The 18,617-nt window shown below is 29.1% G+C and overlaps 1 protein-coding gene across 1 annotated transcript; it reads right to left on the bottom strand.

The window, feature by feature from the left end:
• Positions 1–222: 222 nt before the first annotated feature.
• LOC107443183 (uncharacterized) lies at positions 223–18,609 on the bottom strand. The gene is made up of 6 exons (XM_016056970.4): positions 18,343–18,609; positions 13,167–13,287; positions 9,197–10,573; positions 6,969–7,110; positions 3,397–3,468; positions 223–395 (listed from the first exon to the last, which is right to left on the bottom strand). Exons 1-6 carry the CDS (start codon positions 18,400–18,402, stop codon positions 302–304), a joined length of 1,866 nt encoding a protein of 621 aa, XP_015912456.2. The 5' UTR covers positions 18,403–18,609; the 3' UTR covers positions 223–301.
• Positions 18,610–18,617: the final 8 nt, after the last annotated feature.

Raw genomic sequence — 18,617 nt, 5'->3', positions numbered from 1 at the left:
TGGTCCATTATTTTTAGTTTGATTTTATACATCAAAAATCTTATCCACTGGAAAATAAGGTATTCATACAATCTGTTTTTTGTAGTATGGGATCACAAGGATAAATAAAACACTATATAAATAAATAAAAGATGATTTTATAATCATGCTTTTCTCTTTCTTCACAAATCATGGTTCCCAATGAAAGACACTTTAAACAAGACACGGAAAGCGATGCATACGTAAAAATGTATGTACAGTTGAATGTTTTTATTAATTCATATTCCATGGGAATAATAGACAGGTAATGATTTGAAAAATATTACTTCTTTTTCTTCATTCGTACCTTTCTTGCTTTTTCTTCTTCTCGCAGTTTTCTTTCCTCTTCTAAATCTTCCATATACCCCAATCTGGTACTAAAGGTAAAGAAAACAATATATAGATATACAGATTTAGGAAGCAATACAAAAAAAAAATAAGCTTAAAATAATAAATTATTTTTATTACATTTCTAACTGCAACATATAAATATGATCATGGTTTGTTTTACAATTGTCATTGATATGTTTGTTTAGATTATATTGTAATTAAGTGGTCATTTTAAAATGTTGATAATTCATTTTTTGCTTTACAAAATTTATAAAACTGCAAATGATAATTAGTTTTAAATCCAATAAATTTATGAAGTCAAGTAAAACTTAAGTGTGTAATACTAATAAAAAACTGGTTTAAATAACCAATTGAAATTGAAGCATGAATCACCTGTGCGTAGCGGAAACGTAGCATTATAATTAACGGGTCCACTGAAATTTAGGTGTTGATACATGCGTGAGTGAGCACTAAATTGTCAAATTAATTTAAATTAATCAAGCCAATTGAAATTAAAGCATTGATACATTTGCAAGTAAGTAGTAGAGATGCAAAACTTAAACTAATGATGTCAATTTAAATTGAAGTATCGATACATTTGTAAGTAAAAAACCAAAATGTAAAACCTGTTAATTGCTGTTTCGATGAAGTCTGCAAATGAGTAAAATGTGACAATAAACTGTATTACAAAAGATGTTAACAATGTATTTCATCAAAAAAAAAAAAAAAAAATCTAAATATTAAATTAATACAAATTAAAAAAGAAAGTTTACATAAAAACACAGCTGTGCCATACTTGATATAATACATATTTAGCTAATATTTTTTTCTTAAAAAAAAAAAGGAGAGACAGCAAGTGATTACATAATCTACTAATATTTTTAAGAAAATGAATATTAATTATAATTTACAAAGGGCGATTAAAAAGTAAGATGACTGTTTATATAATTATAATGGGTATTACACATTTGTAAAGAAATGACATCAAAGTCCTTGGAAAGAGCCTTTTTTTGCAACCCAATTTTCACAACGTTTAAAAACGCATTTAAGATTGTTTCAAGCGTTTCAATAAAACCAGCTTGTGCTTGTAAATTAGTATTTGCAGTACCAATTTCAGACATACGAAAAAAATCTGTCCAAAGACAGGAGGGTATAAAAATTTAGTAACTTTCTTATTCCCCTGATTTTGCACCTGCAGACTTTTCCTTTATTGTTTCTGAGACTAAAATTAGCACTGAAAGGACACAGAGTTTCAAACATAAGCTGCTCTTAACAAGAAACGCACAGGAGATGTCAAAAACGTATAATAAATAAAAGAAATGATTTTAAAAAACATATATTTCTTTGCAAATATATAATAGTATAATAGGTATGGCATCAAGCATTCACCATATAGTTTGGTCACACCTTTTAGATTAAATGTGAATTCAAAACTAGGTCTCTCTCTCTCTTTAAAATTTTTTCAGCTTTTGATGGCTAACGATAGAAATATTTTGAGAAATTTAAATAAGCTTTTCTCAGAAAAAAATTTTCATTTCTTTTCTTGCATTCAGAACAAACCTTATTGAAAAAAAATTTTTAATTAAAAAATTGGCTTATAGATGAAATTTTATTTCTGGGAAATAAACATCTCTCCTCATTGACAATAATTCCAAGTTTTTCTTCATTATTTATTTAGATTATTAATTATTAAAAACAATTGTGCAGCAAATCACGGTTACCACAGAAAAAAATGAACAAAATAGTTGCTTTTAGTAGCCTAAAACATAAAAATAGTAGTCAAAAACTAGGGAAATAGCTGCCTAAAGTAAGAGCAAAAATTTATCAAAAATATGACTAAAATTTTGTGAATGACTTAATTGTCATATATCATGATCCATTCAGTCAAGTTGGTGGTAAATATGCTAATTTTTATATAAACGTAAATGTTTATATATATATATATATATATATATATATATATATGAAAAATGATTACTCAAATTCGAAATTCATGTATCGTAATATCGTATCAATAATCATTAAAAATGAGATCGAGAAATGAAATAGACTTACAATGGAGTCTGTGCAGATTGAAGGAATTAAAAAGTTAAGACTCAAATTTGCAATCCAAAATTTTTTATTTTTTTAAAAAAAAAAAAGTTAAGTGTATTCAGAAATTATGTTGTGGGGGGGGGCAGATTTTCCACCTAATTTATGCTTTGAAAAAAAAAAAAAAAAACAATCGCTAGGAGTATAGAAAAGTCTCCCAATAGTCTCCTTTTCCTTTAAATAGCTGCTTTTTTAATCTTTTCAGACAAAAAAAGTTGCCACAGTCGCCTCATGCCAAAAATAGTTGCTTTTTAGTCGCCTGTGGCAACCCTGCAATGCAAATACATCAGCAGGAAGAATAAAAAATGACACATAAAAAATATCAATAAAATCTTAAAATTTAAAAAAATTAAGCCATAGCAATACATCCAAACCACCGTTGCCCTATTTTTTATTTTCCTCTATCTATTCTCTTGTTTTACCAGTCAAGTCACAAATGCTATTCTTATAATAATGCTTGTTTACATCATTTCTGGAAGAAAAATAATCCTACATCTACCGTCCAGAAATTTTATGAACATTAAAAAAAATATAAGTCATTTAGTTTTGAGAAGAAAAATAGCTATGATATCTTAATGCCAATGATGAAAAAAAGCATTTGTTACAGTTAGGGGAAAATGCCTCAAACATCTTGCTTTATGTTCATGTATCAATTGATTAAAATGATGACATTTGCGGTGTGTTATTGTTGACAAAATGGATTGGATTTTTTTTTAAGTCTTTAGCTTGCTACTGCCCAATTGTAAAGTTGTAGCCATAACTTGCCAAACAAATAAGGTGCAAGATCTGATATAAATTTTTTCTAATAAATAGGATTATTTTTACTGGGTGTTATCCCAATTATCCTAAGCAATTAAAGTTTTAATTGATTTCAACAAAAAAATTTTTTATTTAAAAACAACGAACTTTTAGTTTACAAATTATACAATAAATAAAAAAAAGGACAAGAAATTTTACCTTCTCATTTCTTCTTTCATTTGTTCTTGGTAACTACTTTCTTGAATGTCATCATCATCACAATCAATATATCTGGAAGAAAAATAAAATTCCCCATCACAATATATTCAAGTATTCACAATCAAGGCAATTAATTAATTATTATTCAATAATTAGATAAATTTAAAAATTTGAATTATTGCAAGAGAATTCATGCTACTGTATTCGGAATGATACAAATCACTCTAAAATCTTCTAGATGATTTGCATACAAAAGTAAAAAGAAAGAGACACGAGTATATATAATTAGCAAAAATTTGCAATCAGATCAGTTTTCAAACATGTGCAGGGGGTGCACAACCTTTTTGAGTGAAGGACCACTTGCACAGCTGATTGACTAACGAAGGGCCGCACATGTTGATGGTAAATGTAGTAATATTTATTTAAGTGTAGAGTGTTCTAATTTTTTTTATCAATGAACTTAGTAATCTACTTAAAGGTATTCAATTATCAGAATTCATTCAAAAATGGGAAGAAGAAAAACAATACTTTTCTTCAAAAAAAAATTTCCATTTTCATCTTATTGAAAATAGATTTATCAAAATAAATAAATAAACATCGGAGAAACGAATTTTTTTTTTTTTTTTTTATCATATCAAGCAATACAAAAATTAAATTATAAAAATAAATTATAAAAATAAATTCCAATGAAAGAAAACTGCTATGCTCACAGAATGAAAGTAGGAAAAAAATTAGTACATATTAAGTAATATAAATTCAAATAAATATTTTAATTGAAATAAAATTTACAAGGTTTAAACAAAAGCCCAATATAAAAACAAACTGTTATTGTTCAAAATAAAATTCAATACTTATTTGGTAATGTACTTCATTATTTCTTTTCATTGATTACTAGATTTTTTTTTAAATAGTAAAGTTTTTCTTTTGTCTTTTACCAAAAAAAGATCACTTAAGCAAGAAAAAAAAAAGAAAAAGAAATCAAAATTACGTATAGTGAGCAGTTTAAAAATTCATGTTTTCTGCCACTTTGTGAATTTCTCAGGTTGCAATAACATTGCATTTAAATTAGGGATTTAACGAGTATTTGGACCTTTTGTCAAAAATTCAGTTGATCGAATGATCAGCCAAATATTCAGCAGATTATTTTTTAGAAAAGTATTTTTGGAAGTTTTTTCTTCTTCTTCTTTTTTTTTTTTTTTAGTTTGTATAGATATGATAAAGAATAATATAAAATGGTATTTTTAACTATAATATTGTATTGTTTAATATAAGAAATAGTTTTTACACAAATTTGTTAAATTTCAAAATCTATCTCACTGCACATGGCTCCCAAATTTATCTTTTAGAAGACAAATGGAAAAACGAAATTTGAAGAATTGAAACTAAATTATTTTATACTAAACCACAACTTTAACTTTTTGCACTTCTGTTTTTTTTAAAAAAATTATATTCAAACAAGTCAATTTCTTCATTTTTTCAATACTTTTAGTTCTAAGAATTGAGAAAGAATTTTTTTCTTTTCATTTTTGCTGCTTTTATTATGAGGCAGCATTTTAATGAACATCTCTCACGATTAATTTGTCACTTTTTCCCTGCAGTAATATAGATAACCGGTAACACAGAGAACTGTGATTTTCAGTGTTACTGTTTTGTTTTAGGAACTAAGAACAATTTGCTTTTTTGTTTTTCTTCTGTTATTCTGAATTCAGTATGGATAAAGTATGTCAAATGCGCGATTTAAAATTCGCATATCGTAATAAAATTATCAGAATTTTTTATACTACGTGGGAATGCATAGCAACAACTGCGGAAAAAATGGTTGGAAAAGAAAGAAATAATTGCAAAAAAAAAAAAAAAAAAAGGATAAAAAATCATTTATCATCACAAATAAAGTGCGCCAAAAAGTGATTATTTAAATAGGTGATCTGAAACACGTGTGTCATAATAGTATTGTAATAAAAACTTGGGATTTTTGAAATTACATTGAATAGGGTAAATAGCTGCTTAAAAAAATGTGATAAAATTGGCTTAAAGAAAGCACGTTAAACATACATTTACTATAGAATCTGTAAAAATTGAGAATGTCAAAACGTCACGACTCAAAAGTGCAATAAAAAATCTTTGACGTTTTCTTTTTTCAAATTGTTGTCTATTTTTTATCGTGATTAGAAGCTCTCGAAGGCAGCAGGTTGTGCATCCCTAATGTGCAGAGCTTAAAAAATAAACGGATCACCCTAAATAACTTTTGATCTAATGATCACATCTTCTTGTTCAATCTCAGTGGTTTTACGGCTCAGTGGTTTCATGCTAACTAATTAATGCAGGCAATATTTCAAGTTACGAAATCACACACAAAAGTGTACTTTCTTTGAATTAACATACCTCTTTTCAATGGGTATGGATTTCAGTCTATCAAAATATAGAGGATTGCCGCTATGTGGTACCAAAACTTCAGTCTGGAGAGTGGTTTTAAGTTTTCATGCCTTAATGTTAATTTTACTTTTGCATATTTTACCATATCTCGAAAGCTTATAAGGAGAAGTTAAACATTTTTGCACATAACTATCCATCCGTTCATTGAAAGATAATTCCATTCAAAATGTAACTTTGAGTAGGTATACTTGATTTATTAATAATTGAAAAAATTATGAATTTAAAGGTATACAATTTTTCTCATCATTTTAAAGAAAGCAATTTTAAATGACAAAGTACAAAATTTGGGAGAAAATGGTCAAATAGTTCCTGAGTTTTAAAAATACAACTTTTTGACTCATCATTGAAGAGAACTCTTCCCTAATCATCCTCTGTCCAAGACAGTTTTTCTCAACGCCAGGCCTTGGCCATTTTTGTGGTTCACAGCCCCCCCCCCCAAAAAAAAATACAGATTACAGGTCACCTAGCTTACAAACCACCAGCATTAAGTCTCAGGGCAAATGGATGATCCTCTTGCATTAATTAGGTTGTGAGGCAGTTGTTTTGTTGTCACAGACCTATCCCTTTTGGCCAAAAGTCTCAAATAATGATCTTGAGCCAGTGCTGTAGTCTTTTTGCAGCCTTGAACAGGTGGGCCAACCACTGTTTTTGTCTTTGCGAACTGTTTCCACTGAGCGGACACCACATTTCTCGAAATCCTGAGGTCCCTGTAACAGATAGCCTGAAATTTGACCGCCTCAAGTTTTTGCGACAACTCGCTATCGTGTGGCATCGTCTTGACGATGTTGACTTGCTATACTAACGATGGGTAAAGAAAGAAATCCAAAAAACAAGGATTGTATCACGCTGCAATATTTCAAAATGTTACCACGCTAAAAGCTTTAACGAGCAAGTTAGGTAACTCAACACTAACGAGATTACAGCGTGGCTGCCTTACAACGCCACACACCACAGCATGGTAGAGAGGCTTTAATTGATCCTAGCTATCATCTAATATATTACTGTGTATAGGCCTTACTTAAGTCGTTTTTCGTCAAGAAAATTTTCTGACATTTCAATAAAAGATTAGCAAAGTTTCTTTTGCAAAAAACAAATAAATTAATAATGAATTTAACAGATAAAGCTTCAAATTTATTTACTTGTTGCGATCATATCCAAAAATTTGCTTGATATATTGAGAATAGTTTTCATCATCTACAGCTGGCCCATCATCAATGAAACTGTCCATATCAGAATCATCATCATCATCTTCATCGTAATCTTCTATTACACGTCTCTTTTCTAGAAAAGACATTCATAATTGAAACATAATAACTCTATGAATAACAGACCTAAAAATTAAACTAGTTCTCAAAAATTTATCAACTAAAACTGGCTAAGATTTCCCGCAACAGATTTGATTAAAAGAAACTTATCTGATTGAGAAAAAATTGGTATTAAAGCTATTTGCAGACATGAAAGTGGGAAGAGAAAGAAAAATGTCTGAAAATACCAATATATTCAAATTGTGAAAATAAAAAAAGAATGTGAAACTATGAATGCTGTCAGTTTAACAAACAATTAAATATTTATGTTTAAGTCAAGATTAAAGAGAACTAACAACAAAATAATTTAGAAATATTAACAACTTCATGCCATGCCTGTATTTAGTTTCCACCTTTTTTCTTTTTTTCAGGAGAAGTAAATTATCCTTAACTACTTTTAAAAATTAGAAAATATATATTTTCCCATCTTTGCCATTAAACATATGTTAGGTCTGTCAATACCCTTGGTAGTCTAAGATAAAGATAATCACTCAAAGTTGATATTTTTAATATGATGCCAGGGCTAGCGAATTTTATATTTTTCTACATTTATCAACTATTTTATCATAAATCCACATTACTGATCACATTTTTGACAGTTATTACAATTACTTATAATTTTTTTGACAGCCATTTCGACATAATTTTTAAAATTCCGATGCTTTTAATACCTTATTATTACAAAACGCAACATTTGCGAAATGCAAAAATTACACTAATTTCTAAAACCACTTTCTGTAAACACAAATTTAACATAGGAATTATTTTTAAGTTAAACTGTTTCGTTGAAAATAAGATTTTTTCAGGAAAAAACTTAAGAACTTAGTAAATTTTGAGTTTCTTAAAAGTTACTCAAATTTTTGTAAAGTTCAAAGCCTTCTTTGTGGTTGGTGCCCAATTTTTGGGGTAATAGTGCCTTTTCCAGTGTCCTGCTTTTATTAAGGTCTAGAATGAAAACACAAAGGAAATGCAATGATGTAATAACTCAGAATAATCCGATTTTCTTTTTCGTTACTAATCAAGAAAAAAAAAACATTTTTTTTTAAATGTACACACTTTTGGACAATGTACTTTTTTTAAGAAGGCACTTCTGGGATAAACACCCCTGGGATAAGTAATTACTTATTTTCCCCCATCCACTTTGATTTTTGGAACATTTGATGCATTATAGCATCATGAAAATCAGGGGTGTCAAACTCAAAAGCTAACTTGGACCAAATAAGCAATGCTTTACTTTAGGTGGGCTGCAAAAAAAAAAAAATTATGTTCATAGAAATAAATATTTTTATTTTGAATAGTACATTGTAATAAACATATATAAAGTTAAATTATTGCTTGATACTTGTCATCTCCTGTCTGCTAGTATCTTTCCTATTTCGGTAGAAATTTGGCCGAGACTACTTTCAAAATTGACCCAACGTGAGCGTTATTAATATAGTTTCAGACAGGAGATTTATTTCCATTCATAACAGAAAATAATTGCTTGCACTAAAAAGTACTTCCAAACATGGAAATAATATGGGAATTTTCAAGTATTTTCAAACCTTGCCGGTAAATATTTGTAAAATTCAGTCACACCCACTTCAATGAATTTTGCCTTCAAATTTGAGTCGTACTGAATCTATATTTATTGGGAAAATTGAAGAAAACAAACAAAATTTGTCTTCCAAAGAATTAAAATCTTTAAACCTTGTTTCAAATTCTGTTCTAAGATTTGAAATTTTTTCTGCGTATTTTTGATACAATGCAGTATCCCTGGAATGGCAGGTGCCGCAAGCCAATTAGAACTTTAAATTTTCGCGCTTACAACTTAAAATTATCCGTATAGTTTATAAATAAAGTATATTCTAATTTTATATGCTAGTTTTCTTTCTAATTCGCATTTCTATTTTATTTTTACTTTGCGTCGGATATATTGACTGTGCCGCAAAAATGTTCATCTCAGGCCGCGAGTTTGATATGTAAATAGTATCAATGAACTTTTGTTAAACGGTTTTAAGAAAGGTTAAAAACAGTGTATGATAAAGAGAGTTAAAAAAAAAAAAGAGAAATGTTCAACTTACTGGGAGGAATTATGGGTTCGAGCAATCGTCTTGGAGGATCTAAATAAGGATTTGGATGGAATTTCTTTTTTGGTGGAGGCTGTGGAGCAGATATTTTTTGTATAGTTGGTTTATCTGTACTTTTCTTAATTGGGGGTTTATCTAAGACAGCTTTTTGAGGAACTTTACCATTAAGTGAAGTTGCACTTTTACTAGAAATGTCAGGCTTTTTGACCTTTTCAACTGGTTCATTTTGTAATTTAAATTTTTTACGTTGTTCTTCTAAAGAAAGGCGATATTTCTCTTCTATTTCCTTTTCCAACTTGGCTTGTATTTGCTTTTCGAGATCATCCGCCAACTGTTTCTTCACTTTTTCAGCATATTGCTTTTCAAGTTTTTCTCTTACTCTTCTTTCTATATCAGCAGCTATAGCATCTGCATCGATAGTGGGTATAGAAGACGTCCTAGGCAATGAAGTAGATACAGGTTTGATTTTAGGGGTTTTTTTTGGTACTGAGTTTTGTGGCACAGAAGGTTTTGTTGAACCAACGTTTTCTTTTTTGCTTATTTGAAGTCTATCATTAGGTCCAGATGGCTTTAATTTTTTTATGTTATTTGACTGTGATTTATTAGGGTGCATAATTTTTGAGTCACCATTGTTCGTTTTGTTTGCGTCTGCAGCGGCAGAACTTTTAGGAATTTTAAATTTAGAGGAGGAAGACTCACTAGATGGATTAAGAGTTTTATTTTTTTCTATGTGTACAACATGAGGTTTCTTGGTAAGAGTTTTGTCATTTTCTTTCTTCCCGCTAGGGGTTTTGTTATACAAACTGGGTTGTATACCTTTCTGCAAAAGTTCTTGTTTCCTCCTCATTCTAGCTTGTTCTTCCTCATAAATTCTTCTCTCCTTCTTGGTCATAAGTTTCCCTTCTTCTTTCTTCTTTGGAATAACCACAGGTTCGTGCATCTTTGTTTCGGCCATTTTTAAAAGTTCACTAAAGTTTACCGGTGGAGGGGGAGGTTTACGAAATCCATTTTTAGATGGAGGATTTTTATCTTTCTTAAAATATTCTTCCTCTATGGGTTCATCACTTTCATGTCCTTGGGTAGCACCCTCCCCGCCATTTTTTGATTTTCGCTTTCTTTTCCGAGGAAGTTGAGCTTCTTTTTCTTCTAATTCGATACGAGCTTTCATTCTTTCCTTCTTGTCTTTTAAATGTTTACGATTGAGTTCAATTTCTATTTTCTTTTTAGATGCGACTTGATCCTCAGACAGTTTAATCTTACTGAAGTCATTATCTTTAGTGCGTGCTGCCATAAGTTTAGCTTTTTTATTATTCTTGGTACTTTGTGACCTCAACTGTAGCAATCTTTCCTTTTGCTTTCGAGCTTCTGCAGCTAAAATGATGTTAAGAAGAAACAGATATTAAGATAAACAACAAGCAGTAACAGATACATTATGTAAAAAAAATTATGTATTAAAAACTGATTGAATATTGAAAACTATTTTACTACCATGCATCAAAAACTTGCCAACCCTGGTACAAACAAGTTTTCAAAAAGTGGAAATCTAACTGTAATTAATTACAATACAACTACAGTGTAACGTCCCATATCCGGACGTCCCTTTTCCGGAAGCGTAGATTTCCCGGACACTTTTTAACAATCAAAATAAACAAACATTTCTTCATCTTCCCCTCTCCTTTTTGAAAAAAAAAAAAAAAAGGCAGTCTTTTGACAGGTTTTTTCACTTCTCAGCTTCTGGAGATCTATGCATTGAACCCATAAATCAACAGAAAAGAGAACAGAAGATCTACTAAGACCATGACGCTCCTCCTCTGGAATGCAGGTAAGGGGGAGAAGATTTGTTTGCAAAAGAGCAGAACTGAGTCCCCTCCCTCGCCCTTCTTTCCTCTGCAGCTGGCTAGTAAAAGAGGCATTTCCTGGAACCCTTTTATTTGAGTGTCAGGGGAAGAAGAAATACTGTGAAAAAGGGTAAACACAGCAAATGTTAAAGTGAAGGGGGAATCCCCTTCAGTCACACAAGAAAAAATAAAGAGAACCCAATCAGCATGCCACGCCTTTATGCTTGATTGATAGCCAATGATGGGAGAGAAAATAAGAATTTATCACTACCCCGCCCTCAACTTGAATGACAAGTAAGGAGGAAATGAATTTCTCTTCTCTACCTACCCACCTTAATGAATGACGGGAATTTCCCCTTCTTGCTTGAATCGTTCTAGTTCAAAATGGCAGAGAGAGCAATTAATATTTTTATAACTGTGAATTTTTTTCGTTTTCTACATTTATTTTTCAAATAGCAATAATTATTTTTTTTCTAATATTTTGTTTATGATTGATTAGATATCATTCTAATACTAAAACATTACTGCCCGAAAAATAATGTTTATTTATTTTCTGCTTCTTAGATTCAGATAATTTTAAGCTTTGTTTACCTTGGAGGTCAATTATACGGAAAAATCAAATATACGGACTTCGGGAAGTCCCGCCGATTCCGGATACGCGACTTCCACTGTATATAATAAATAAACAAACAGAACAATACAATAAATAAACAAATAAGAAAAACTTGTAAACATTAACAACTATTAAGAAAGGACAAACAATACAACAGACAGCAGGCAAAATTAGATAAGACACAACAAATTTTTAAAAATCAGTAATAATTTTTTATCTACACTACTTCTAAGGCACATTTCAACTTATACCAATACATAAAAATTCATACACAACATTAAAAAGTTAGAAATAAAAAGAAAAAAAATTAACTAGTGGGTACTACTAAAAAACTAAATGCCACAGCCCATAAAAAAACTGGAGTAACAGTCATTATAGGGCCAAGGTTAACTTTGCCCATCTCAGTTTTCTTGACCATGGGCTATGGGGTACAGGAGCAGATGTTTCAGTTGGGTGGTCAGCCAAAAGAGGAACTCTCAGTGTTAAGTCTCCAAGCATGCTTGGTTCTGGACTCACTGAAGGGATGACAGACTGAGTCAACCTTGCCCGGCCCGAGGATCGAACCCAGGACCTGTGGCACTAAGAGTATGAAGCGCTACCACTCAGCTGTCAGTTTTACTAGTGGGTAATCAAAAATTATAAAAAGTTTATACACATTTTACTGGTCCTTTTACAAGTCATGATTAGATTTTAAAAATAAATAAAGAAAAAAAAAGTTTATTTAAATAAGCTAGAATACAGAGAATGATTGATGTTCACAATTTTAATGAAATATGCCATTTTGTGACCAAAAATTCTGACCAAAGCATTTCACTCAAATAAAAAAATCCACAATAGCACGCCATCTTTTTACATCGATTGCTCCTGACAAGATCAATGACATTTTATTTAGTGGTGGTCTGAAACAAATTTTAGAGCTCCCAACCCAATGAAGCCCCCATTATTTTTGAATTACATATAAAATAGTGGTATGCTGATTTTATTATTTATCTTTTGGTTTGGTGTTTTGGTCACAAAATAGCATAGTTCATTGCATTTCTGAATATTACACATTCTATGCAATTTTTCATAAAATTCATTTTAATAATCAGCAATTTACTTAAAAATTTTAAAGATTATATTTATTAAATTTATTCTGTTTCATAATTGAAGTTTTTTTCTTTTTTTACAGGTCTGTTACCTGCCCACTGAAAATATATACAGACCAGAGAAATTGTTTGAGTAAATTTTCAGAATTTTTACTGCTGCACCAAGAGCTAATCTACAATTTAGGTGGCCCCAGAAAAAAATTATCATTGGTTCTCCCGACAAACTAATATAAAGGCATAGTATGCTGTTTTAATTTCATGATTTTGGCAGTTTTTCTCACAAAATAGCATGTTTCATCAAAATTGTAAATATTACAAATTCTTAATATAAAAATTTTTCATTTAAATTCAAGTTATTAACTTTAAAAAAAAAAATCGTTATACAGACATGTATATGAACTACTCTTAAATTAATTTATAATTACCTTTGGCATCTTCTTCAGCTTTTTTCTTAGCCAAAAACTTTTTAATGCCATCAGACTGAACAGTTGATTTTCCAACTTTCTTTGGTGGTGGAAGAACTGTGCTGTAAGTTTTGATTGAGGACTGTAAAATAATAAGTTCAATTAACCCGATGCAATATATTTATGCAAAAAAAAGTAGCAGAAATCTTTTCAACTGTATCATACATTGGAAATACTTAAAGAATATTTATTTATGGTGTACAAATCACATCTTAATAATATCATTACAAATTTTGTGCAGATAAACCAGTTTTATAAAACACTATTTAAATAAAATTATTGGTACTTTGGGATTTATTCCGCTGACCTGTCAACGCTCGTGAAAAAGCGCAAATCCTTTGGCGTCAACTGAATGAAAAGCAATTTCCAAAATAGACATTTTAAAGACATTAAATTTATCCAATAATAAAATAATAATAACAAAAAAATTTAAGTGTAACAATAAGTAATAAAAAAGTGTCATAAAAAGATTAAAAAAAGTAAAGATCTCGAATTTTTTTTTTATAAGTACACATTGAATTATTAATAAAATTATTGCTTTAACAAAAGTGAACTTCGAATTTGAATTCAATAGGGTTGCAATATTAGATTCCATTTTCAGCACCTTGTGCAGGTCACATAACAAAACAGTAGGCTGGAGAATAACATTTGATAAACATCTGTTATTTATGAATTAAATATTTTGCACTAAAAATTATCTTAATATAAGTAAAATCCAATTTTAACAAGGTTGTAATATTCTATGACATTTTCGGAATGCGACAAAAGTGGCATAAATAAAAATGTGCCAAAAATGGTTGTAAAGAAAAAAAATTGCCCAATAGGTGCATAACCCCTGAATTCTTCTTATGAGCAAGAATACTTAACAAACAATCCTGAAAGTGGCAAAACTTTTAAAAGAACAAACTTCAGAAGACATATCTTTCATTGATTGCATTTGAAATGACCAGGCAGTAGCTCCTACATGACTGAAACCATAGGAGACAAAATTGAGAATAATTTTCACATATAAATTTAAACTTACGTAAAAATTTCACGAAAAGCGACTTTAACTCTTTTGTAAGACAATGGGTACTATTTTATTTCAAGGGGTCATAAAAAAATCTGAAATATTATTGAAGTTAGTGACACAGTCCATGGTTATTCTTGTTACTTACATGTATTGTCTTGTTGCAGATTGATTTGCTTTCACTTATGAGAGTTTTATTTTAAATTGAAAAATTTATTGGTTGGATGTCTACCTTGCATATTTTAAAAGAAAAAACTTGAAACATTTTAATAGTTTTATAGAATGGTGAATATAAAATATGGCTGTGGCAGAATTTTTTCGAGCTATCTGCGACAAAACTCTCTAGCACTAATATCATTCTGCCAGATGGTTTTAATTATAACAAATGTATAAGTTACTAATTTAAAATAACAAAAGCGCTGTGTTTAAAAAAAAAAGAAAAAAAAACTCATTGTTTTTTAATTGGACATGTAATAATATTTTATTTTTATATTATAGGAGATATTCTCGCATTTTGCTGGTGTCCCCCACCACACAAATGGTGCACAAATTATTTCCTTTTTCGCATTTTCTAAATAATCATCACAATAAAACAAAATAATAAAAAATCCGCAGTAGCAATTGCTGAAAAGATTGATGACAAAATCATGTGAATCGGACTTCTCATATGCGTGTTTAGTTTCGAGATATTCATAATATTGGATTTAAAAATTATGGAGGAATCAATAGCAATAGCTGCCAAAAATTCCACAGAACTATTGCCTTAAAAAGTAAATACTCAAATGTACGATTCGAATTTTCCCTATTGTCAGGAATATCTCGAGATATTTAAAATCATCTAAATAATCAATATCAATAACTGCCGAAAATACAATAGAAACATTACATCGATTTACGATACTATGGGCGTGCGTAAATTGAGCGCTTCAAAAAGTGATTCAGATATTCCGTGTAAATTTCTGTATTAAAGAAAAGTAATATTTTTTTATTTAAAAAAAAGAAAAATATTTCTGCAAGAACTCTAACGTTCTGCAACTAAGTCGTCGTGTCGCTGCGATTCTGCCACGGGGTGGCTACTCTTATAACCTGACAAGAGGCATTAATGATCCTTTATTATCTAAATTATGTAATAAAATCTTCTTACTTTAAATAATTTCAAGAAAGGAAGGTCAACTTATTAATTAACAGTCATTTTAAATACAAACACCTTATTTATTAGGAGAAAAATTCCTGGTTACTCTTGTTGCAAAAAAATTAGTTACTCTAGTTACATTCCATATAAAAGATTTGATAAGAAATTTGCATAACATACTGTGAGTGTAAACTTTATATTGGTGTATTTATTTAAAGCAAAAATGATTTTTTTAGAATTAATAACAGATGGAAAACTAAATTATTTTTTTTAAGAAAAAGTTTATCGTTTTTCTTCTTTTTTTCTCCATAAAACTTTTTGTCTTGATTTTTAGGTCATTTCCAGTTTGCCTAACTGAAATCATTACAATTATGCATTTTTATCAAACCTAAAAAAAATTGTATACTTAAAATTCGTTTTCTCAAAAACTATCCAATTAATTTTGCTTAAATTTTGTATTTTTCCATACAAAATTGCATTTTTTAAAATAATGTAAAAAAAATTGCATATTATACAACTAAAAATTGTCAGCTATTTAAAATGCAAAATTTTTTAGGTTGGCTTAAAAAGTCTTAAGATTTGTGGAATTGTGCAAAAAGTAGTTAACAACATTAAAGAGTTCCAATTTTTAACCGCTTTTCTGACCAAATTATTGAGGTATCAGAGTGTAGGTTGGCTACTAGAGATGAGATGAACTCGGCCGAAGTCTGACACAGGCTCAGACTAGCTAATTGAAAAAAGATTAAGGGCAGGCTCAGACTCATGATTAAATTTTTTAAAACTTTTTTTAATCTATTTTAAAACAAATATTTAATTCAGTAATTAAGCATAAAAAATTTAAACTCTTTTAATGAATTGTGTTAAAAAAGATTTTCCAAACTAATTTCCTTGTTTAAACCTCAAAGGCAGAGTGGCAAGGGTATAAAATTTGATCTTTATATATCTCAGACTGACTAGGCCTGTAAATAATCCTAGATATCTAGGGCTAGGATGAGCTTGAATTCCTTGGGCTCGGACCTCTAAAAGCATGTTTAGTGCCTACTTTCCATAATAAGAGGATCAGGAATCCAAATCCCTCAATAACAAAAAGTATGTTAATTCAGAGAAAGTAAGTTTTTGTGTCTGATTTCGTAACTTTTAATATAGTCTGCACTAAGCAGAGTTGGCCTGATTTAAATCTTGATTAAGTCAAGGTACAAATCACCTGATTTTTTATTTAAAAAAAAGAAACATTAATTTAAATCAACAATGAATTTTTTTTTTAAATCATTCATTTAAATATTTTTTTTCTTTGAATTATATATACTAATTTAAGTCTGAAAATATTTTTCGCACACTATAATACATAAATACTATATTTTTAGGGTGTGATTCTCGTAAAGTCTGATTTAATTGATAATCAAAGTTATTTACAAAGCAATAATAAAAAAGGCATGCATGCAAATTATATTTCAAAATAAACTAAAAAAATAAATATACTAAAAGTACAAGAGAATGCCATGCAACTTTCTAAATTTAACTTTGCATTCAGCTATGTGAAAAATAATTAGCTATTTAATAAATATATTTCAATTACTAGCTGAATACCCATTCTTTAAATTATTGAGTTGTAGTGAGTGAAGATACACTCACTAGTTATTTAGGATGTCACGCTTTGTTTTCGTGTATTGTATTAACCAAATTTAATAGGTTCGATGCTTTTAAAATTGTTATTAACATATAGAATTTCTAAAAATTATTATTTGCAACAAGCATATGTCCTTATGATTGATGATTTTTGTTAAGGTAATTCATTTTGATACTTTAAATTTAAAAAAAAAAATTTTAGTTTAGGATAAACTTCAATAAGTTTTTGATTATTCTTGTTACCTTTCAAAGAACAATTAAATTGACCCTTTCTTTTTATCACAGTTATGCATATTTTTTTAATATTAACTGAAAACTTACTAATAGCTATTATAAAAAACAATATTTTAAAAAGCAAACAAAATTATTATGTAAATTAGTAATTGGAAACTGGCAATGTAATTCTGAAATTGTTGCAAATTTTTTTTATTTATTTTCGTGATAATTTACAAGTAAAAAAAAAATTACAGAGATTACTACAGAATTTTTAAATAAAAAATGATATAGAATACATAAAGTTTATTTGAAGAAAAAAATTCAATCACTTTCGGTGGAATTGCTTACGATAAGTTCCTTATTCCTCAAAATAGTACAAAAACGATTATAATTTTAAAGAATTATGGGGGATTTCCATATCGTGATCTGTGGCAGAATAATCGCCAAGTCTTGGCAATTTTCGGGCAGCAACCTGCGAGAAACTAAAAAAAAACATCACAGAAAAGGGTCAACTCTTAAGGGTATAATTCATAGCCACCCCCAGACAAACCTCTACATGTTTTTTCATAATTATTCTTGTTTAAAACCAATGGCTCATTGCGGATTTTGGTTGGTGTGACATATCACGATATGGACATTTCCCTATGAATTACATTAATAACAAAGTTGTGAAAGAACCCATACTATCCCATTAATGTGTAGACACAGATCCCATTAATGTGTAGAATCAGAACCCATTAATGTGTAGAATCGGATAATATTAATATTGAAAGGCAAATATTATGTGCCTAAAATAAGTTATAAATTAATAATAAATATTATAAGTTACATAAGAAATAAAATTTTAACATATCATTCTCATAATTATATTTAATAGATAGAGTAAAGGGTGAATAATTTTTCATAACATTAAAGTAAAATTAGTTTTAAATAATAGTTAAGAAATTGGTAAGTCATTAGATAAACAAGACACTGCAGTCTTGGCAAAGTGATTGTCGTTAAGCGATTTACAAATTTAGTGTAAATTTATGAATACTAATTTAAGTATTCAAAATCGAACGAAATTAAAATTGATATGTTCTATTGTTCATAAAGTTAAGGTGATTGTAAAGATAAAATATGTTCATCAAAGGAGTTTTATTTATGTAGGTTACCTCATGTTTGGCTTCATGTGAATTATAATTTGCTGCTTCCAATAATTTCCTAAAATCCATTTTGCATTATTTTATGATTTCTCAAAATGGATATAAAGTCTTCGTCAGTCAATAGACAAATAAAATTTTTTTAAGACTAACAATTTCCAGAGGGCTATTAACTCCATTAGAATGATCCACACACACAAAAAATCATCTGGAAAACATGAAAAGAAAATAATAAAAAAAAACAACACTGTGCTTAAAATTATACAGTATTAAGAAATCAAACTAAA

Source organism: Parasteatoda tepidariorum, chromosome 10, assembly GCF_982258835.1.
Source record: "Parasteatoda tepidariorum strain Cologne lab strain chromosome 10, Ptep-v5.0, whole genome shotgun sequence".
Classification (NCBI taxonomy): Eukaryota; Metazoa; Arthropoda; class Arachnida; order Araneae; family Theridiidae; genus Parasteatoda; species Parasteatoda tepidariorum.
The sequence above is the reverse complement of the archived record's forward strand: the minus strand, read 5'-3'. Positions and strand labels throughout refer to the sequence as shown.